This window comes from Struthio camelus, chromosome 10 (assembly GCF_040807025.1).
Source record: "Struthio camelus isolate bStrCam1 chromosome 10, bStrCam1.hap1, whole genome shotgun sequence".
In the NCBI taxonomy this organism is placed as follows: Eukaryota; Metazoa; Chordata; class Aves; order Struthioniformes; family Struthionidae; genus Struthio; species Struthio camelus.
The window spans coordinates 20,286,299-20,309,834 of NC_090951.1; the positions used below are offsets into that span (position 1 = coordinate 20,286,299).

At 40.8% G+C, this 23,536-nt stretch overlaps 2 protein-coding genes across 5 annotated transcripts in view; both read left to right on the top strand.

Annotated features, from left to right (window-relative positions):
- LPCAT2 (lysophosphatidylcholine acyltransferase 2) overlaps positions 1–23,207 on the top strand; it is a 33,160-nt gene extending 9,953 nt beyond the window's left edge. For all 4 annotated transcript variants that reach the window (XM_068955907.1, XM_068955906.1, XM_068955903.1 and 1 more), the window contains 10 exons: positions 2,269–2,329; positions 3,241–3,299; positions 4,643–4,677; positions 7,029–7,083; positions 10,202–10,284; positions 10,829–10,954; positions 12,086–12,239; positions 19,288–19,386; positions 21,165–21,306; positions 21,576–23,207. In XM_068955907.1, the coding sequence (XP_068812008.1) occupies positions 2,269–2,329; positions 3,241–3,299; positions 4,643–4,677; positions 7,029–7,083; positions 10,202–10,284; positions 10,829–10,954; positions 12,086–12,239; positions 19,288–19,386; positions 21,165–21,306; positions 21,576–21,823 (1,062 nt within the window). In that variant the 3' untranslated portion in view covers positions 21,824–23,207. The remainder of the gene's footprint in view (positions 1–2,268; positions 2,330–3,240; positions 3,300–4,642; positions 4,678–7,028; positions 7,084–10,201; positions 10,285–10,828; positions 10,955–12,085; positions 12,240–19,287; positions 19,387–21,164; positions 21,307–21,575) is intronic.
- CAPNS2 (calpain small subunit 2) lies at positions 13,644–17,367 on the top strand. The gene has a single exon (XM_068955908.1). It carries the CDS (start codon positions 13,788–13,790, stop codon positions 14,532–14,534), a length of 747 nt encoding a protein of 248 aa, XP_068812009.1. The 5' UTR covers positions 13,644–13,787; the 3' UTR covers positions 14,535–17,367.
- Positions 23,208–23,536: the final 329 nt, after the last annotated feature.

Sequence of the window (23,536 nt, forward strand, 5' to 3'; positions counted from 1 at the left end):
AGCTCGTGTATGAGAAGCTATGTCGCAGAGCTGTGCTCACAACAGCTAGGGGATGCGATGAGTAACCCAGGCGGTCCGAGTCCCCCCCAGGAGCAGTACTTAAGCTGAAAACACTGATCGTGTGTGTGGACGATAGGTAAAGGTGAAGCTCAGTTTGCTTTTCTCCAAAGATATCCTGTGTGGATTTGTATATAGTCTCCTGCTTTGTGTTTTGAATTAGTTCTTGATTTCTTTCTGTAGTGGTTTGTTTTGCTTAAAATAAAAAACAAAAAGCTCAAAGCAGTGACTGGTTTAGTAGCCAAAGTAGTGAGATCTGTTTAGTCATAGCTGTCTGCTTCCTAAATGATTGAGAAAAGTTAACTTTTCCTTCACTTTTGTTCCAATAAACAGTTCTGGAGGAAGATTAAAACAGGCTAGGAAGAAAACAGACTCCAATGGCAGGGATCTCTGCTGCAGGACCTGCATGCACTGCTCTGATTTATACAGCTTCTCTAGAAACGGAGAACGCCCAAGTGTCCCTGCTCTCCAGTCTGAGGGGGGACCGACACTTGCCACTTTTCCCAGAATAGCTTTATTCAAACACTTCATACAGCATTTTCACTTACAAGAACCTCTTTAGTTAGTGTTTGGGCTACTTTGATTCATAAATGCATTTTTCTAAGTTGCCTGAAACGTTTTTAGAGCCTCCATTTTATTTGTTCAATTTTTCAAGGGTATAGAGGATGTTAAATAGGTACACGTCAAAGCTAGGAAGCTTTTTTTGTAATACGATGCTTAGAAACTATGCTGATGCTTATGATTTGCTAAGCAGTTATGGATGAAATGGTTCCAGCATAGCTCTTGTAGCGTTAAATCTCTGCTGAGAACAGCATGGGGAGGTAAGGAGAATTGGCTTCACATCAATTCTGCACTTAGTTTAAAAACTGGATCTATATTATGGCATAAATAGACTTGGAGATTCCCAGATTAGTTGACTCGCAGATTGAGTCAGCAGGAGAACTCAGGGCGTCACTGATTGATTCCTAGTCTTGTGCTCTGACCACATCTTCCTACTCCTCTTTTTTTTGAGAAACTTGATCACAAGATGATGCCTGTCACATGCCCCTCAGAGGACCTGGGTTGCATTCTCTTGGTACAATAAAAGAGAAAAGGCAGATGGATTCCCAATTCCTTCTTCCTAAAACCACAGCGCATCAGGCTGGGCAACGCTGATGCTTATTAATAGCATGAGGACTTGACTGTAGCTTCTCCCAACCCTCTACCAGCACAAAGGGGAAGGAGGGAATGATTTCTTAATGCTTGGTCAGCCACTGATGTGTTTTCTATGGCTTACAACATACTCCAAGTAGAAACATATCCATTTTTGTATCCACAGCATCAGTAAACCATTTCTGATTATTGAATGCAGGACTAATTTTAAACAGATACGTTGTTAAGGGTATCCCTGCACTTGCAGCTGTCTCTACGATTCCTTAAAACAGCCTGTGGTTCTCAGCTACGACCTAACGATACCCTCTTTCGTCCAGCCTTGACGTGTCCGTTCGGACTGAAGTAGGAGCACACCTTGAGCGCTCTTTTGCTCCGGACCAGTTCTGGTGCAGAGATTTTGTGGATCCCAGTGTGTGTCGCATTGCAGCTCGTTGCATATCTAATATCTTTCAGTAGCTAATTCAGAAACCTTCAGGGTGTTTGGTGTGTGAGTCATTTGGGGGCTGAGGCTATGCAGAGGTGTGTAACGCCTTCGGGTGCAGAGGCACCTGCTCTCTCTGCCTTTGACTGCTGCCCCTTAAGCTGCGATCAGCTCTTGGCAGCTGGCACTTGGCCTCCTGCTGTTAGCATCTGTGCCTGGAAGCACTCGGCTACCTCGTGCACTTCGGGTCAGCCCAGACTCCTTGATATTTATGCACCCTACAGTTCAATAAGAAGCTGCAGGCAGAAAAACAATTCTCAGTACTACCAGCACTAAGAACTTCCAATGAAACAGTGAAAGCCTTTTGTGTCATATTTCTGAATTGGTGAAGGTCTTTCCCCCAAATTCCTCTCTTTCAAAGCATTTGTTTCCAGATCAGGGTGAATCAGATGACTGTTACTGTGGCCATCTTTCACTAATGCATCCGGTTCCTGTTGACACAGTAGTGATATTCTCATGATGAAGTGTTAACATGTCACAGAGCTTACATAAGAAGTCGGCCTTCATGTAACTGATGCTAAAGTATAACCCTTATATGAAATCAGTATGCATTTGTTTTCTTTCTCTTTAAATCCAAGATACTGATTTTCCCAGAAGGCACCTGCACAAACCGATCTTGTCTGATCACCTTTAAACAAGGTGAGAGATTTTGTTGCATCTTTGTTGGAAAATAATGTGTAAAATACAACAGTGTAGTAGAAATGTCTTACATCACTAAAATTTCAATTTCACTATTTTATACTATCCAGTTTACTTTTCTGATTTTTGGTATTTTGTAGGATGTAAAATGTCTGTGATGTATATTGGTTAGTTGGTTGAGTTTCTTTCTTGATACAGTTTTCCTCTAATATGTCCTGTAATTTTAGTTACCCAAACGCTTGACTGAATGTTATGAGATAAACTACCAAAATGCCTGCTACTTACGATTTTCTTTGAGCTCAACTGACTTAGAGTCATGTCATCTTAAATTCCTGTAAATCTTTGCTATGCAAGACTTACCAACCAAATTATGAAATCTATTCTGTGTAGTGTTTAACAACATAGCAGAGAGACTTTTTTTAACTCAGAAAGGTACCTGATAGCATCGCTGACCGTTAGACTGTCATGCTGCACTTCAGCTAAAGTGCTCTCCCTCACTCTCGTGCAGCGCCCTATGCAGCAAAGTTACAAAACCAGTGCTACGTGCTCAGATCCGTATCACTTATCGAGAACAGAGAAGGGTTCAGGAAACGCTCAACAGCCTTGTGAAAATCTAATCCTCTGAAATGGATGACAATCAGTGGGGACTTAATGCATAGAAAATGAGTTTGAACAGGCCAGGAACGTGAGGCAGCTTTCTCCTGGAGACAGGCACTCGCACTTTTCTGTCTGTTCTGGTATCTTGCTAGTTACCCTGCTGATTTAAAACAAAACAACTAAAAGCTAACTCTCCACTCTTCTGGCACTTTAAAAAAAATTCTCCTGCCAGGTACCACGACGTACATGAACTACTTAAAATTTCCAACTGCTATATTAAGCTCAGTCTTACTAGCACACATCTGTGGTTATAGGTGCCTTCGTTCCACGAGTTCCTGTGCAACCTGTGCTGCTCCGATACCCCAACAAGCTGGTATGTAGAGCTTTCTTCTATCACTAACTGGTTATTTGGAAGGCAAAATCCTGACTTAAAATGTATTGAAGGTGGTATTTTGCTTTGTCAAAGAGGAATCTGTGGCCCTAAGCTTCAGCATTTGAGTGCTACTGTAAGCAGCCTGGCTTCCTGAGTGGCCGCACGGTGCAGCTGCTATTCTGATTGTGAAAACGTACTGCAGGCTCTTCTCCCCTTAGCTAGAGCTAAAGTAAGAGCGAGTTGGGGGGAAGTATTGTGGCGGAAGTTAGAAACTTCCTGCAAAGCCATTGAGCTTGTTTCTTGAACTCTAAAATTGACACAACAACTTCCCTACTGAACATCACTTTTTGTTTAAGCTCAGAATACTTTTACTGCAGAGGGGCTTGCCAGGCAGTTTCAGCGCAAAAGCAAAGCTGAAGCAGGCAGCACCTCCCGCCCCCTCCTTCAGGCAGCTCAGCAGGGCAGCTCTGCGGCTGGATCTTTCCGTGCAACCTTCCCTTGTTTCGCAGAGTAAATGTTTAACAACCTCTCCCAGGGATACAGGCATGTGGTTCTGCTTCACGGACAGGTGTAATGCGGGGACCTGAGTCCAGCAGCTGTTAACTCGTTTTATTTTCCGGTCATGCAGCAAATACGGAAAAGACCAAACTTTTCATTCCTAATGGTTTGTAAGGTGAAAACCAAGAGGGTATCAGTATTGGTGGTGGTGGTGGTGGTGGTACTACTTATTATTATAAGGCTTTCATGCCATAAACGCAGTGCAGATCCCTGCTTAAATCCTTTTGCGGGTCAATTTGAAATCAGTGATACGAACGGCTACAGGGGATTGGCATTGCATTTCACTGGTAGGATTTAAGGATCTGCAGTATACATTGTAAAAGTGATATATAGGAAGTAATAAACATAATAAGAAGAAAGAAAAGGCAAAGGAAAAAAGCAAAGAAAAGGCTTGATAGATTACCCATGCTGTGATGCCCTTGAAAACTAAATCCAGCTTATTTATGAAGGTGCCTTTGTAAAGGGACCAGAGAAGTCTTCTGGAAAAGTCTTTGTAGGATGTTTTTTCCACTTCTGTTGTTTGGATTAGAATGAATAATTTAAAATATCTAAATAACTGCATCAATTTAATCCCCAATTATTGGTGTTTCCAAAGTCCGTCACGCTTACTTCCAAATTTTTAAGGCAAGGAATCCCAGTCATATTGACACCTTTATTTTCACTACAGGACTATAAAACCATCATCTGTTTTTACTAAACTTGTGCACATTTTACGCTATAACTTATTGGTTCTCTGGCATTCATCTGATTTTGTCATACATTTCTGTGTTTTATTTTTTCCATAGGATACTGTGACCTGGACATGGCAGGGCTATTCATTGTAAGTGTCTTAATCCTACTGAAAATTACATCTAGTTTTTTTTCCTCCATTGCTAAACAATTTGCCAAATGGATTCAGCTAAGCTAAGACACATGTTCTTCTAGATCTGTTTTTATGAGGGGGAAAACTTGGGGCTAATGCTGTTATGCAGCAGGTTTCCAGTCTGAGTGGCTTAGTGGCTATAGAAAGGGCCTGCAACTGGGGAAACACTATTTCCAGCTCTGCCTCTGTTTTGTTTCATTCTTCTATGTTTTGCTTCTATACATGCATGTTAACGCTAAAGCAAGGAAAGGATTTGAAACTCTTTTTCTTTTGGGGACTGTCATAGTTATCAAAACACATAGATGTTAACGTTTTCCTATGTGGTATACCAACAGGAAAAAATAAACGTTATTTTAATCCCGTCTGTTTATTCATTCCCCCACCTCACAGTCACGCAGGAGTAAATGAAGAGATGCGAAACAAGTATGACTATTCCCCCTCTTTCTATTCTGATGTTCTAGCACCCTTCTTAGGTTTATAAACTTGCCTGACTAAACAAAAGCAATTCGTGTTTTGAGATCCCAGTGAAGAAGCTATTTATAGTGTTTGACATTGAAACAATGACAAATGTTTCAATAAGCCCTTTAGGCTATAGATCTCTGTTTATTTCTAAACACAGGTGGCTCTCTAATACACTCAAGTATTTTATTAGATTACTAATAAACACCTTTATAAACTGTACTGAAAATATTAAAACTGCTGTCTGGAAAATATTTTTTCTCTTATAAACATCCATTAAAACAATATGTGGATTTGCAGAATACGTATGCCATATTTTGGAATAGTATGTGTATCTAAGAAGTACAGCAGTACTGATTGACGACTAAAAAATTTGAGGCAGCATTTGTTTTTCCAAGTTCAAATGTATTCAAGCCATAACTGAACTACTGGAGTAGATCAGAAGTGCCTTTTAAGCTCTCATTAGGTAATCCTAGTACCAACACTATTGTAGAATGGACATTGTGAAAGCTGACCTAGTTGAAAACGTCAATCTCTTATTTAGTTTCCCAATAATTTTTTGGCCTTTGCCATTACTGGTAGCCCAGTTATCAACATACTAAGTGTAATTTATATTGCAAGTTCAATAACACAGCATAGATTTCCCTCCTTGAAGAATTTATGCTGGAAGATTGCCAAGAATGAGAGATAGTGAAGAAACAGCCGTAAGCATGGTGGCTGGTTAATGAAGGTTCAAACTGAAACCTGTGAGAAGGTCAAAAGGAAGAGCTTGGGAAAATCATGAGGAGGGATTGGCGGGGGCAGAAGCTCAGGATTCTTAACCAAAATATCTGTAACTGGGAGCAGAAGGTGCCTCGCACAGATCTGCTGATGACAATGTGCAGACCGGTCACGCTCTGGATATTGCTGCCGGGATGGACAATATTAGTCTCCTTCTCAGAAACCTCCTGACCCAGATCCTGCTTTCAGTTATTAGTTCTTTCCTACTTTTGTGTCTTACTGGAAGGGATGCCTAAAACTACATGTTACAAAATGAAGCATTGAGAGTGGATTCCTACCTACAGCAGAAAGGATTGCTTGGTTCTTCCACTACATTTTGCCTTTCTTTTCTTTACTATTCTTTTTTTTTTTAATTCAAAATGAGAACAGAAGAAAGATTGCTTGATAAGCAATAATTTACAACATTTAAAGTGAGGAGCAAATGTTTACTTCTGCTCAAAAGTTGTAGTGAAATGAACAAGCCAGTGAGAAGTGAAAGTAATTACACTTACCCTCTAACCCAGCTTCTTCCTCCCCCTACTCGTTAATATTAGTGACAGTCTCTGAAAGCACAGGAGTTCCCAGACATACTGACACTTTATTAATAGGCTTCGGTAAACACTGCTGTCACGTGCAAAATGGCCAGCAACTATGAACAAATCTTTGCTTCGCTTCTGAGAAGGAAGTTACTGGTCCCATTTTGCAGACGAGATAATAAAAGATACAAAAGTAGAGCTACTTGTCCGAGTCAAAGCTGTTTATAACTTTAAAATCCACTACCTCTTCACCTCTTAAAAAATAAAACAACAAATACATTTTGCTAGCCGAAGAGTTATATAGTATTGTTAATGTGCATCACAAATGAAAGGACAACCAGCTGCCTGCCCAGTTGGAAAGCAGCAGGTATATGCAGAAGCCCTTTAGAAAAAGTACCAGAAGCAACGCTTTAGGAAACTTCAGTGCAGGGTATTTAAAAACCTTGCCCAATATCAGCTGCGTTTTTGGTTAAAAAGCTTCATCTACTGATGGGCAAAACCTGTGTTTAAAATAAGTAAAATGTGTTTTTCTTCCTCTTTCTTCCCTGCCTGCAGCAAAGAGCTGTGCATAATGACGCTGTGTCAGCCCTTCACAAGAGTAGAAGTTGAGGTAAGAATTAGAAATATTTTTATACTAAGGTTCAGTAACCAGGGAGCTTACGCTTTAATAGAATGTATTATTCACATTATTAGTCACTGATAATGAACAATAAACAACCAGAACAGAACAACGGTAAGTAATATATTTAGATTTGTTGTCCTTATCCTATGCATCTCTTAACCTGATGAGTTGCTAAATGAAAGCTGTCAGAAGTGCCCTTACTTTTAAAGCATTATGGAATCATTGCTATCATTATGTGCATTTTACAAATGTCTCAGCTAAGAATTATTGTAATGTGTTATGTTAAAAGGTAACTTTTTCCCTTTTTTCCTGTTATGTTAAAAGGTAACTTTTCCCCTTTTTTCCCCACTTCCTCATTTCCCTGCTCCCTTCAGACTGTCCTTCTCTTCCTCACCACCTTACCAGACTCAACTCTGAAAGGTTTCTGCAGCTAAGAGCTTACTTAAAGACTTCGGTTTTTCTGCTGGGGAGAAAGCTGAGCCTTGTCTAATGAAACTGTTCCCTTGATCATTAAAATCAGCTGCGCCGCACAAAAGACAACTAGAAGAACATACACACTGCATAAATTGTTACTAACAGCTCGCTCCCCATCCAAGAGTCAACGTTCAAAACATACAGTGAGGAGCCAGCTTACTGAGGCATGATCAGTCTGTCTGTGTCTTACTTTATGTCTCTTGGTAGACCACAAAGGACTGTCAGTATAGACTAAGTTGATTTAGGGACCTGAGCAGTGGGAGAAATCAGACATGTGTTGCTGTTCTGGAAAGCAGTGTTACTGCTACTAACAGTTAGCAATATGATCGTTTGTTGTGCAACAGTGAAATAAATCCATTTTTAAGGCAGCGTCCTATATAGTATGTAATGTGCAACGGACACATCTATATTTAGAGGATGTTTACAAAAGATCTGATTCTCCTAAGGCTCTTGTACAGAAGGATGTATCTGTATATAATTGCTATATGTGGGAGCAAGTAGTAGTCAATACAGCCCTTCCACTAGAAGGTCTACTTCTCCCTATTTCAGAACAGAACTCACATTTGTCTGTTAGAAAATAAATTTGAGTTCACGTTCCAAAAGATGAAACTGAAACATGAAGGAATATGCATCTTTCACAGCAGCATATGCCCCAAAGTAGAATTAATGAGTTAGCATCAATGCGAAAGTACTTCCCTGTCGAAAAAGAAAAAGGGGCGGATTTACCTGAAGAGGGAGGAAATTACTGGCGACTAAACAGTGAGCTTAGCAGTGAGTTCAGTGAGTTTTGTGGCTGCAGAATATAGAGCATTTGGCAAATTCCATGCAAAGAGAGACTAGGTTAAAAAACAGATCAAAGACATATTTTTGCTATTGAAAGAGCTGTGAAGAATTTTTCTTGCAGGGCTAGAATTTGACAGGGAAAGTATAACTTGGTAGTTATTACCAGACAAGCAGCTGGGGGTGTGTGAGCACCTGCATGGCACCTCAGGAGGCCAAGGCATCAAATTCTTGACCTCCAGCTGTGGTTCTTGGCAAACTGGTTTTCTGAGTAATTTTATGGTTTTTCTGAAGGACGCAGAGATGTTATTTCACCTACCAGAATTCTAAGTTTGCTGTCTGAGCAGGACCTCAGGCTCGAATGAAGTAATGGCTACCTTCCAGATCATGGATCAGGTTTGTGTAGATCAACTTTATCGGAGTTTTGACTTCACCTCATCCCGGGGTGACGCAGTTCTCTGTGTCTGTAGAGAGTTGGCGCTTCCTCCACCCGAGTTACCCGACGTCTGCAGGGGAGTTGTGATGAGCAGGGACATGGGGCAGACTTGAACAAAACAGGCGGCTGCTTGTAGAAGGAGTGAAATCTCAGCCCTTCATGTGGACAGCTGGACCCCTCTGTCCTTGCAGGAGAAAAACTCTTAGCGCTAAACAGAAAATTGTTACAGCTACTTAACAGATAACTGATTCCATAAACTTACTGTTCATGAACAAAAAGAGGCAGCTTTCCTCAAAAAGAACCATAAAAGGCTGTTGAGGATGGAGTATATTTATCTGGGAAATAGTTACCAGTAATTATTGCACCACGAGCAACTAGAATATAACTGAGGAAACGTACTGGCCATACTTACTAACTGTGTCTCCAGCTAACAGTGAGCAACACTTTATACTTCTACAATAGCTGTACTCTAGGATTGAAGGGCAGTATTGGAGGGTAGGGCATAGCAGTAGACAGAACTGAGAAAAAAGTATAGCGAACAGAGCTAGATAGACTATATAGATAGACTGAAGTCAAAATTACACAGTACTTGTCCACACACTCCACTCTACAAACAGGTAGATGCTGTTTCATGCCATGTCACATATAAGTCACCTACAGTACGTTTCTAGCATAACGCTACTCTGCTAGCATCTAACTCCTTATGTGTTAACATTTAATGAGTCCTCAACAGTAAACATGTCTTTGCATTTACATATCCGGTGTGTTTTCTGTTTGGCATTTTCGGTTTGGTGGGGGGGGGGGGGGGGGGGGGAAGCTTGCTTTGTGATTTTTTGGTTTGTTTGTTTTACTCTTTGCTTGGGGTTCCAAAATAAATACTGTCTTGGACGGTATTCGTATACATTTAGTGCTCTGCTTGTAATTCACAATTCAGATACCTTATCATTGTTATCATGGAGGAAAAAAAATTATAGGAAACTTATCTGTCCCATGTTAAATTAACAGGTACCAAGTTTGACTGCAGCATGTATTTAAAAATCTTAGGCACATTTTTCCAGTATATAACATCACTTATAAAGGATCTTTTAAAAAGAGCGTACAGTGTTTCAGACTCACATTCTTACTGATGTAGCATTTAATTTTCTAACTGTGGGTTTACTATACTTCCCTTCTTTTAGGTTCTGATTTTTCATATTAAAGCCTACCACTCTTACAGACAGGTGTGGATTAAATCCCCTTTGTGTGGCTGGTGCTGAAGTCTGAGTGGTTTCTAAGGCGGTTGAGTCCTCTAGTGTCCAGTTCCATCATTGCATGGCGGCTTTGTTTTTCCCTTACTTCCAATCAGAAGCAAAAAATTGCCCATGTTGTTAACAAGGTGGTGCCTACTGAACTGACTGGACATCTCATCTCTTTCAGTTTCTGCCTGTTCACGTTCCTACTGAGGAAGAAAAAAATGATCCAATTCTCTTTGCCAACAGAGTCCGACAAACCATGGCAACGTACGTACTCGGCCCTGACTAAAGTCTTCGATAACTTTTCTTTTATGTAGTCAGCAGTTCCAAATATTTCCTAGCCATAAAGGCCTTCAGGTAGTGTTAGACTGGCCTACAACTCAATCAAGGTCTAGGTACTATATATAGGAATTTTTCTGGTGTCAAATTCCTATAGCAAAACACCCTGATTGTTTTTACGTAGAATATAAAGAAGGTTGTCTTACATTGGAACGTAATTCTTGGAAAAGCTGCTAGAATAAATTGCTCTCTCATTTGCCTGAGAAGAATAAGTAGGACACTTGTCCTCTGAGACTACTGGGCTGCATTTACAAGACTGTAAATCTTGACACTACTATAACGTAGCTTCACAGTATGGTTTCACAGAACAGCATGTAGTGCCCAGTCCTACCTGCAGCAGTGCAAGAACGGATTATTGCTTGTTTTGCATGTTAGTGTTAAGGCCAAACTAAGAAGGTGAGAAGGGAAGCAGTCAACTAAAAGCCAGTTTACTATAAGAGGCTGATTTTCTTTTTCCCTAATTTCGTTTCAGTGCTTTGAACGTGCCAGTGACCGATCATACTTTTGAAGATTGCAGACTGATGATCTCGGCAGGACAGCTGACTTTACCCATGGAAGCTGGGCTGGTGGAGTTCACCAAAATCAGCAAGAAACTCAAGTAAGGGAAGTTTAACTGTTGATATTTTAATTACTGCAGTGCTGCAGTTGTTGATGGCCATCTACAAAAGGATAAATTACCTGGCAGCTGACTTGACCCTCCATAATACGGTGTATTTACAAACATAACTTACATATATAAGCTATATGGAAATCAGAGATGAGGAAATTCCAATAAAAACTAACCCCAAACAGTGTTTATGGACAATGTTACAAGAGAAAAATGCATTTTTCTGGCCTTTTATGCATGTATCTCACCAAAGGATGGTGCAGGTAGAGCAGTACCTGTTTTAGGCACTTGATGGTAATCTTTGTGCCTCATCTAAATTGCTCATATGGAGAGGCACAGGCAACATGTAGTAGGAAGTAAAAACACCTTCTTTCTGGCCAGAGACTCCAGCCAGAGGCTTACTGTTCTTAGTCCCACTGTGCAACCAAGCTTCCCTAGTGATGGTGACTTTTTCCATCAGGAAACGGTCCATGGAATTTGAGGACTGACCCGCTTAATCGTAATCCATCTAGTAACTTGGCATGGCTGTCGTCACATCTGCAGAGTGTGCACAGTGAATCTAGATTTGTTACATATGTGCCACACATCAGTTTATCCAGCACTCTCTAGAAATATCTTCAGTAGTTCCATCCTACTTGTTCTTACTGAGATGCAGTGCTGTATTCCTGCAAAGGGATCAGATATGTCCTAGGCTGAAGCAATATCAGTGTTTGGGTAGAGAGCTAGCTATAGCGTTAAGACACGTTCTCTTCTTTTTAGGAAACGTTCACAGTATGGCATTATGCAGCAAAATAACGCTGCACCTGAATTTATGGCAATGAAAAGCTCTCTGCTAGACTAGCCTACTTACTAGAAAGAGGATTCTAGGTTTTGGAAGTAACTAGTTACTGATTTACCAGAGCATAGTGCCTGCTTTTAATATTAATAACCATGGGGGGGCAGTCCTTAATTGCTGATTTCATTAAAAAAAAACCAGCTTGGAAGTACCACGTTTCTAACACTGAACACACGTGCTCTGTTTGGCTATTTTTTGTCTTTGAACACTGTAATAACTCCTACTGAAATTCCATCTGTCCAAGATCTGCCGTATAGAAATCTCTCTTCTCCCTCGTGTTTGCATAGCCTAAAATGGAATCATGTCAGAGAGCAGCTGGATACCTTTGCTGCTATTGCAAGTGCCTCCAAAGGGGGAAGAATTGGAATTGAGGAGTTTGCAGAGTACTTGAAGCTGCCTATTTCTGATGTCCTCAAAGAGCTGTTTCTGCTCTTCGACAGGGTGAGTATTTAGCTTAACTGACTGGAATTCTTGTTGGCAACGTTTTGTTAGGAATCACATCCCAAAAGGATGTTTGGAGTCGTTATGTCCAGCTTAGTAAATGCTTCTTGGTTAGTAATTCCTGTAGGCAAGATAGGTGACTTTTATAGTTACCTTTTTTATGTTTTGATGGTCTGTCAGTTTGTTGCTTGTGAAATGATAGCCATCTCTCAGAACAAGTTGTTGCACCACCATCAAATGTTAAACTTCACGCAAGTAGTGGCTGAATATTTTCTTTTGCCTACCCAAATTTCAAGCTCATTTACACGCTGATAGCTTAATAATCAACTGCTGCTGTTGCAAGTATGTAATTTCAGGCAGACTGTACTAAATAGAGAATATGTTCCTGCTGTGTTTGTAAAGGGTGCTGTTAGATGCTATAAGCGCTCATCTTGCCTGTCTCCAGCCATTAAAAAGACATGTGCCTACACTAATCTGATCACTTAGGCTTTCCTCTGGAGTCAGTCAGTGGTGAACTCTCCCATTTTAGACCTCTCTCTGAAGACGGGATAAATTGCCCTGTGCATGAGCCCCTCTGACTGCACAAGAAGCCCCAAAGACTAGAGCAGAGCCTGGAATTCATCTCACTCCCAGGCATCCAACCTGGGCTACCATGCAAGCAGCATGTTGTGCTGCAAGTATTTATGAACTAGAGTTTGTTTCTTAACTTCGGAGTTCTCCCAGCTCAGCATCTCTCTTCCTGATCAAGCTTATTTTCATAGTACATGTCTTCTTTGGAGGGCACTGTGTTATATATGCTGATTAAAACCATTCCAGGATTTTTCCAGATATAAAGGATTTATAAGTTCTAACACAGAAATGGATCAAATGGAATTCCTTATTTGTTGAGTGCACTGAAGCTGGGGCAGACAAGGTCTCTTGTCTCTCCACATTGGACCGTTGGCTCCTACAGGCATGTAGTCCGAGTATGGATACAACAGGAATATAGGGTGGCAACCATAATAACAACCTTTCACTTCCTCTGTCTGGCACATATGCTTTGGTGACTAGAATTAGCAGTGTAATGCTCAAATCACTAAAAAGTCAAAGGCCTAAAAGACTGCAAGAACAGACGAGACTCCAGTAAGCAGTCTCTGCATTCATCTTTGAGGAGAGCAGCTTAACTGAGGAAGAGTCACACTACTGTGGCAGGGCTTTTTTCAAACGGCTTCAGTTATGAGCAGATATATTTTGAAACTTCTTTTATGCAGCTATGAGCCTCATCGATTTTTTTTTTTTTTTGGCTAAAAAAACTTATCCAATCATGTAAAGCAGGAAAGAAGGAAGAAACAAAGGCACAGAGAGAAGTTCCTTTATAACTCCTCAGCCATTGGTGGAAACTACCAAGATCTGAGAGAGCCCTGACAGCTAGAGACATGCTCAGACACGGTGAATTTGAGGCATGCAGACAAGCTGTGTTTTGCCCACACCCAGTTCAGATACAATACGGCTCTGGAGAGTTGCAGAAGAATCGGATCTCTGAGTAACTCTCTTCAAAAAATCTTCACAATGTTCCTTGCTAAAGCTTTGCTGAGCACAGGAAGCAGCAGTGGTCGTGGAGGGGACCTTGTGCGTGGCCTCGGAGGGCTCCTTACAGGAGGTGGGCAAGGAGGTAATCTCGGAGGACTTGTTGGAGGTCTTGTTAATCTCATAAGCGAAGCAGCAGCTCAGTATACTCCAGAGCCACCTCCACCTCCTCGCAGCCATTTTACGAATGTGGAAGCTTACGAGAGCGAGGAGGTTAGACAGTTTCGTCGCCTTTTTGTCCAGCTGGCTGGAGATGACATGGAAGTGTGTGCCACAGAGCTAATGCACATCCTGAACAGAGTGGTTTCCAGACATCAAGACTTGAAGACAGATGGCTTCAGCTTAGATACGTGCCGTAGCATGGTAGCCATCATGGACAGTGACACAACCGGCAAACTGGGCTTTGAAGAGTTTAAGTACCTGTGGAAGAACATCAAGAAATGGCAGTGCGTGTACAGGCAGTATGATGTTGATCAGTCAGGCACTGTTGGGAGAGCGCAGCTGCCCGAGGCCTTGAGGGCTGCTGGGTTCCACCTGAGTGAGCAGCTCTGCCAGATGGTCACTCGCAGGTACGCCGATGACACCGGCAGTATGGATTTCAATAACTTCATTAGCTGCTTGGTGCGACTGGACGGCATGTTCCGTGCCTTCAAGTCCCTGGACCACGACGGTGATGGACAGATCAGCATGACCATCCAAGACTGGCTGCAGCTGACCATGTATTCATGAGAGCGTAGCAGAGAAGGATATGCTCCGTCTGGAAGATTTAGAGGGAAGACTACAGTCCTGTTTTGCCGAACTATAGCCTTTTCCTTGTTCTAAGGCAGATGTTGCTAGAGGTACCTGGCTTAGCTTAGAGTGCCACGCTTCCTGCTGCGTGTGTTAGCCTGCTTCACTGAAGGGTTTACATAAATTGTCTCAGTTGTACAGAAGCATAAATTTGTATCAGAAAACTGTCTCTAGACTCTGACATGAGAGAACGTGTTGAAGGACCTTAGCTTAGTTATTTCCAAGTAGAGTGGCTTGTATGCAAATATAACTCTCTATAAAAAGCTCTAGGTTTGGGGCTGCTCTGTGATGTTACTGCTCCGATTTGTCAGCATTCACTAAGCTGGAATAAAGCTCTGCTTGCCTGCAAGGCAATCACTAGTAAAGAGAGTGGAATGGATTTGTAAGTTGTGCGGTTATTTCTGACAAGGGGGAAAATATCCAAGTTGCAATGACTATAATGATCAATTAATTTACATAATGATATTTCATTTCCTTCTTACTTCTGCTTTTTCATGCTTTTCTGCTGAAGCAAAACATGAATGAGCGGTATTGTCAGTTCTACCTGCTGGCCAGGAGGAAAAAACTGAAAACTTGCATAAGGCTTCTTTCACAACCTTTTCCCCCCCGCTTCCTACAACTCTGTTAACTAGCCTTTCCTCTCTTTCCTTGAAGCCTTATAATAGTTAAACCAAAAACAACTTAAAATACTAAATTTATATTGAGAGAAGCTTGCCGAAATAATGCAGTCGCATAGCAGACAGACAGCCAAAGTCAACCTCAGGCCGTCAGAGCTGAATTTCAGCAGGGTGCAGCGTCCCACTTGAGCCAGTTATTGCAGTTCTGTTTGTTAAAGATGCTTATTTTTGAGTACTAGAGCAAGGAGTAACGTGATCTGTCAAAGGTACATTTTTTTTTCAATTAAGGACTACATAGCTGATGATAAACAGCTCTCGCACTGCAATGAAACAAGGAAAATTTCTCAGCTGGGCTCTGCTGCTTTAAAAGAAAATTGCCTTGGGTGTGTGCTAGCTGAAAGGAATGTGAAAAGAGGAGCGGAGCAGCGTTGCCAGCACTAGCCACACACACACACCCCAGAAACAGGAACCCACCTACCCCTGCTCCTCCCCACGGAGACATCAGTGCCTAATTAAGAAATGACAAGCAATACCTGCAGGGCCTCTGAATACTAATGGGTACTGTGGTTAGGTTTTGTTTCTAAATTTCCACAGCTTTGGTTTCTAAATCTTGCAGTTAGACTTGGTGAATCGTATTTTCCAAATTGCTGAAATCTTGCAGAAGCCTTTTACTTATAACTTAGGAAAAAGTAACTTAAAACTTTTGCTCGGATTTTCTTCCTCCTGCACTATGTTTAATATGAAGCTGAGTGACAGAAAAAAAAATACGCCCATTGGCTCAAACTGTGATGAAAGAGGTTAATTCCCCCCTAATGGCATTTGTCACCCATCCAAGTTATGTAACTGAAAACCACAGTTATCCATCCACATGGGCGTTTTGGCTCTGTGGGTAATAGAAAAGGGAGCACGAGGACAAGCGCGGTATCTCCAGGTGAGCCCCATCCTACCAAGTCTGTCTCAGAATTTCCCCTTCTGACTAGTTACAACTTGCATGTAGCAACAGGCGGTTGCTTGAAAGAGTTACAGCAATACCCTGTTATCTGAGGAGCTTGGTGCAACTGAAGTTCCTCTCCGGATGGTCCATCTGGAGCTTCTGCGTAGCCCTTTCTGCCAGCGGTTCAGGGTTCATTTGGCTAGTCAGAAACAGCTCTTCCGACTAGCACTCCCCACCTGGATTTTTACTCTTGCCTTCGTACAATACATAATGAGAAAAAATTGGGGGGCAGTAGCACTTTAAACTTCACTGAGTGCGTCCGTCTTGCTTAGGGCTTTGCCAGCTGCATAAAGCTGATTGTCTAGCCCTAATCTTCTTGTGCAGCTCTAAATGGATACTCTGAAGGTGGAAAATTTCCTGTCCCCAAAGTGTAAGATTTACTGTATTATACATACAAACAACAACAAAATCCTAGTTATCATGGCATGCTATAGGGAAAATAGTAGCAGAAAACTAGTTTTCTTTAAGAAAACAAAGGCTGTTGATGTTACACTCTGTTTTGGTTATTTTATTTAACATAAATACAAATATATAAACGTTTATGTTCTACTTTGCTATTTAGAGAATTGCAGCTCAGCTCACATGTTGCTTCCTTAAAATATCTTTGAGTGCGTGGGCTGCAAGCACAGCTAGATAGATATGTGAAGAGGGACTGTAGCGCGTGCTCTTTTGCAGTGGTGCTACACAGTTGCTGACTCCGTTTTCCTGCATTTTCAGTTTAACTCCCATCTTTTTTTCCAGGCAACAAACCTGTCATTTCTCCCTAACCAAAATGCCAGAGCATTTGGAAGTTAGCCAGCATGCTCAGGTTTAGTACAGCTAGCCACCACATGATCATGCAAGAGTAGTAACTTTATTTCATAGTCAAATATCGGCAGTCCTGTGCATCAGATTGCATTGAATTTTGATTATTGGGTTTTAACACTTTAACGAAAGTAATATGGCCCTTACCAACTCTAGTCGTTTTTCCACGTATTGCCAAGGCTGTGTTAACTGACTTTAGAAGTTGTTTTTGAATGCATGTTTTATTTAAAGTTTATGTTCCAATTCTCTTCCTGTGATACGTATTCTTAACTTAAAATATAAATTTAAAAAGTGATACTGCATTTCAAATCTCATTCGTATTCGTGTGTACAAGGAAACTATAACAATTAAAATAGTAAATTCTAATGGAATCAAACAATCCTTTGCTAAGATAATAGTCTATGTAACTGTCCAAAAATAACATTCCAAGGACCTTTGAACAATTGTTCACTCTCATTTCAGTTGTTTTAATAGCTAAAGTTTATAATGATACGTTTCAAAGTTAGCTCTATTATTGTTATGAGAACTACGATGTAGCCAAAATATTCAAAGTCAAACCCTGCTGCACAATGAGAGCCCAGACTTCTAAATAGAGAAGATCGCCCTTTTCTTCTAATGGTTAAAAAACTGTCAGAAATTTTATCCTGTTAGACACACATCAAAGTAACTTATAGATTCTTGTTTTTTCTGAAAAGTTTTCTTAAAATCCACAAGTCTTTAAAACGTTCAAATGTTGCATGCCTACCAAAAAGATTGCTTGGATCATCAGTACAGGAAAAAAAAAGTTGTCTGTGCACACCAGTGCTGAATTGGTTTTGAAGCCTAAATAAAACTTCAGTCTCAGCAGTTTTCAATCATGCCTAATGTATAGTACGGTGAAGAAGAGTAAGTACTGCATACATTGTTACACGTGTTTTGTTAATCAAGGACTTTCTTAAGATGTAAATTCAGTAACAGGAACCCCTACTCCACAGAACCCAGGAATTTCATAGCACGCCACAGAGCAGCCTTAGCACTGCTCCACCATATGGGAGCTCCATATTCCTTCATTCAGCAGGAGAAGACCAGGAACAGAAAGGTTAGGACTGGTATGCTGAAGTGAACGCTGGAAGTTGGCGGGAGAGCCAGGAATAGACTGTAGCTCTGGCTGTTCACTGCAGATTTACCCAGGAGACCACCCCTCTTTCACTTGGCTGAAAATGTTTTGTGCTGTTTTCAGCCTTAGGGAGTCCAACTTTTTAAAAATCTTTTTCCTCTTAAAAGGTACGATACATTATCCTCAGCCAGAACTCTGCTTTACACATTTGTTTGGCCTTAAAATGTTTTTCATGAATGCCCTTATTGTGAATGGTCCAACCTATGAACTACTCGACATCTCAAGCTATGCTTTCATTAACTGCTCTGTATCCCATCACCAAACACTTACATACTGCTTCTTCGCTAGACTGCGCGTTTCCCAAAACTCCCAAGAAACTTTCAGTATGGTCACAGGAACGCTATTGTCTCAAACACACATTTTAACTGGTATCTGCCATTTTCCCTATCTGCCAATACAGTGCAGCTTGCGTATAATTAATCACGAATCTCATCAAAGAAAGCTTCACATGCTTTGTTGAAGTAGCTTTGTAGTTCATGTATTGAAATGATCGTTCCGATCAAAACTGCAATGATCAGACAGGCTATTATAATGAATTCATAGCATTTCCGGCTTCTAAAGTATCTTATGTATTTTAACAGCATTTAGGACAGTGTATTTGCTTCAAAGAAAGGCTTAAGATAGCCCATTGTAGATTTACTTCGTCATCAGGTTGTACTTTCTCAGACATATTTATTGCTGAAGGTTCTCAGGAAGAATTAACTCAAGACAACAGCCTCACTGTTGGCCCTTTTATTCTAGGATGTTGCATTGGTCTGTGAACTTTAGCAAGTGCCAGTGCGACACGAACTGCTACGTTTACCTTAAACACAGGTATTCTAATTCTTCTTGTCAGCGGCCTCTTAGAGGTCATATGCTAAAGTAAAACTTTTTAAGTTGTTATAAATCTTTTTTGGGTGTTTGTAAGATAGAAAGTGATTTCCCATTTTTTCCCTATATACTACTTCATCCCTAGTATTAAATATATTTAAAGAGTTGTTAGTATTTTTTCTAAGAAGAAAAAAACCTATAGTGTTGTAAACTGTCTTAGTACTTGTTGTATAGTTGCTTTATTCAACAGCTTGTAAAGTGATTTGCAGTATTAACTACTAATAACTATTGCCACATGTGTTTTGGTTACAGAATGGAGATGGCACCATCGACTTCAGAGAGTATGTGATTGGTTTGTCTATTCTTTGTAACCCAGCCAACACAGAAGAGACTATTCGGATGGCATTTAAGGTAAGTTCAATTTAGTGTAAAACTACAAACCTGACAAATCAAGACTGACTGTAAATTTGTTAGCTTTCAAATCGTAAGTTTATAGCTTCAATCTGTTATGCAAATGTGAGTAATACTCTTAAACCAATTGACATTTAGAGTGTGAAGGGGAGGGGGAGAATTGCAGGCATCAACTTCATAGAAAAGGGTTTCAAAAGCCATGTGAAGGCACTAACGAATATGTAACTTGGCAGGCTAACTCCAAAAATGATTCAGCAGCACTTCAGCAGTTTTTTCCCTGAGGTTTTTCTGTGCTCTGATTCTTCATGTGGCAAGGAGACAATAGATGGAGCAATATCCTCTGTGGTTCAAGTGCTCAGTAGAGTCACTGTTGTTAACCACAAAGGGGGGGCGAGGAGGGGGAATCAAGAAGGGCTTTTCAGGACAGACATATCCAAAATTGCACTGTACCTAGGATAATCTGTTGGGCTGTCCTATGGTGTCCTGATAAGGCAGGTGGGCAAGAAGCGATAGCACCTTTTAAATCCCAGGTGCCTATGGGCAGTATGTGACCAGGCATGCCCAGGCTGTGAATCCCTGAGCACGAAAACACCTAAAAGACTTTTTTTTTAATTTAGTGGATCTTTGACACAGATTCAGCTGTTTTACCGACTGCTCCCTTCTTATGCATTCCTTGAACTGTGTAATAAGATATGGATCATATCTTTAATTGAATCCTTTTTTAGTACTGATGCTCACTCAGGAAGTACTAGTATTTTTATGTGAATCCATCATATCGACTGGCTGCTTTACAGATAAGTGCTACAGCTATTCAGACAAAAGATGATTTCTGTTTTCCCAGCGATTTTTTATCACCACAGATTGCTAGGAAGCAGCAAGCCTAGCAGCTATCTTTGCTCTTTCACTGTTCTGTTTTCTGGACTATACCCTTCAGTAGCTTAACAGTTGCACTGATTATGAAATGGGTAAATTTGTCATAATTCCCAACCTCAGTGGGAAATGACCGGTTCAGCTGGGAAAAGCCTATGTTCCTCTGAATTGGAACTTGGGGTTTTCTTTTGCAACTTTGTTTTCTTTGCCGTTAAATGTGCTTTCCCTCCAATGGGCCTGTTTGCCTGTAGCAAGTACTTAAGGATTTCTGCTCTCCATCCCTTGTGTTCCTCAAGGGGATGGATGACTCACAGCAGCTGCTTACTGTCTCTGTGCTGGAAAGGATGGGGTGATCAGTGTACATCCACTGCCTGCATTCCAGTCACCAAAATTCCTTCTTAACTACAGTAACGCTGTATTAGGTGACAGATCACATATAATAGAGTCACAGTGCGTAATATCATAGCATAAACCATGGCAAGTTTATCCAGTGGCCAAAGTGCCGTTAAGGTAGGGAAAATGAAGACTAAAACCTAAGATGTTCCAGTCGAGAGAGGCTGAAGTAGACCCCTCAGCACAGCTCATGGTGGCAATTAAAGTAAGCCTGTAGGCTTTGTTTTATAGTGAGCTAATGTGCTTTTCAAAAGGTTTGCTGCATACTTTTCGCAGTACAGAATATCCTGATTCAAATTATAGCACATAAATAACTGTCAGACTTCATTCCAGAGAGAATTCCTAACATCTTTTACAAAAAAAAGCAGCTGAGATGGCACCAGTCCCTTCAAAACCCAGGTGCTGTTTGCAAATCACCTCCTGAATAGCAGACACCTAACGTGGGTGGCCAATTTGCACAGAAGGTTCACAGGCAAACTGATACTAACGTGTTTCTATACACACATCTTTTCCAGCTCTTTGACATGGACGATGATGGCACTATAACAGAAGATGAGTTTGCTTGTATCATTCAGTCAGCTCTGGGCGTGCCTGAGCTTGATGTTTCTAAACTCTTTAAAGAAATAGATGCAGATGAAACTGGGAAGCTCTCCTATGGTAAGCTGCATCATCCCACTATTACCAATAGCCATTTCGAAAGTGACAGTTTCCTACCTCCTTTCTCCCTGAAAATATCTCATGGTTCTCATACCCTATGGCTGGGGAAAACAGTTGAAGCACAGACCTAGATATTAATTTGTGTGATCTGCCCAAGACGCTTCAGAAGAAAGTAACTGGAGACCAGCTTCATTAAAAGGAGCAGGCACTGACACTTTATTTGATTCTATTGTTGCATTATAGTATCTGTGTTTTTTTATGTTTTTCAGATGAGTTTAAGGACTTTGCGCTCAAGCATCCAGAATATGCCAAGTTGTTTACTACATACCTAGAGCTACAGAGATGCCAGTTCCCTATGCCGGAGGAGGGTGACATTCAGTCACCTGAAGCCAAACACACTCCAGTTAGGAAGAGTACAGCCCCAGGCTCAGAAACAACACCAACTGCAAGAAATAAAGTCCATCCTGAAGGCAATGAGGAGGACAACTCTGGTACCTCAGACAAGAAGGATGACTGAGAACAGTCAAATAATTCAGTTCTTGAATTATACAAGAAAGTTTTTGCCTAGCTATTCATAAGCACAATTGATAAAAAACTGAAGTGAAAGTTACAATTCCAAAAATTGTTTAGTTTTCTGTACTTTCATATCAGGCTGAAGAGGAATTGTTTCTGTATTAATCTAAGGGAAATAACACTGTAACTATTCTATTCCTGATGTTGGCATCGCACAACTGGGAACGTTGCTCGCTGTCCTCCAAGTTTATGCTTCCAAACAAGTAAGAGATGTGGTAAGAGGGGTAACCAGCTTCAGCACTGAAATAGTGTCTCAGAGTAGAGACTGAGGAGTCCCCTTGTGTAAAAACAGGTGGAATTGTTGGTGCTGCTCAATTCCTCTTAGAGTCCCTAACATGTCTGAAGGGAAAAAAAATGCCAGACTGTTTTAATTTGCAAATATCGTGAGCCTTTCTGAAGCTTCAGAGAGACAGAAATGAGTTTACAAGAAGCTGAGAGCTGAAGCTGGTGTTTTCTTTTAGCTGTCCTAAGATTTCCCTTAACTGCTTGTGAATTATCAAGCCTAAGCTTCTGAACAGGACATGCTGATTCACTGATGTTAACAGGCTTTAGGCTCAAAGGACAGTTAAATATGGAACTGGCTCTATTTCTAAAAACAAAAACTAATTGGAATTCCAACATAGCTCTTGGCTTCTACAGGAAAATGCAGACAATAAGACCCAAGAATTAATGCACTGTTTCAAAATAAATAGAATGTCGTTTACAATAATAACTGTTCAGGATCATGTCAGGAGGAACATTACAAACTTCAGCAAATTTGTATTCTAGTAGTTATCAACAGAGGAATGTGACCTTGCTCTGGAGAACGTAAAAGTTAAACACGCTGTCAAGCCATAGTTCTAGTAGTTAGTATCTACTCTAAAATGGTCTCCTAGAAACCATATTTGCATTACTGTGCCATTACTCAATGTGTTCTTAAGGTCTGATTCAAAAAAAGCTCATTTCAGTCAGTGATTGAGTGTGTTTTGCCTCAGTCCTCTCTAGTGCACTGGATATTGACCTTTACCTTTTTCTGTCCTTCATGAGAATGCACTTTATACAGTAATTTTAAATATTAGGTATTTATGCAAATAACTTCTTAAGTAAAGACTTGGGAGGGGTAGAATGATAGGGTATTTTCAAATTAAAACTGAGAGGGGCAAAGTCTAGAATGTCTGGTACCAAAAAGAACCAATTTTCAGCTTGTTTTCATATGTGACTCTGGCCTTTGAATTACTGCATTTTCTGGTTGCAAGCGCATTGCTATGTTTAATATATCCTGTGTTTATAGTTGTGCCTATCCTGATGTTTCATGTGCTTAAAATAAATATATATTTTTAAAAAACTTACCAGAACAACGTAGTCTACTTAGTATAGCAGGAAGGGTACTCTGTGTACAAGGTAGGGAATGGTACAAGGCGCTGGGGATATTTCCAGCGCGGAAATCAGGAAGGAATATCACCCTTCTCAGGTATTACCTGGGTAAAACACAATGCAACTTGGAGTAGGTATTCTTAGTTCTGAGCGAGAACAGTGCTTTTCTCAATGCCAAGGCTAGAAAAGCAGAAAAAGAATCAGTGTTCTCCCACAAATTCAGCACCAAACAGTTATTTCTGCTGACTACTTCAAGCAGGAGGGAATGCGATACAAAGATTTGCAGGTATCTGGAGAGATGATC

Coding starts and splice junctions, on each gene's coding strand:
- CAPNS2 (XM_068955908.1), top strand. CDS start 13,788: ATGTTCCTTGCTAAAGCTTTGCTGAGCACAGGAAGCAGCAGTGGTCGT.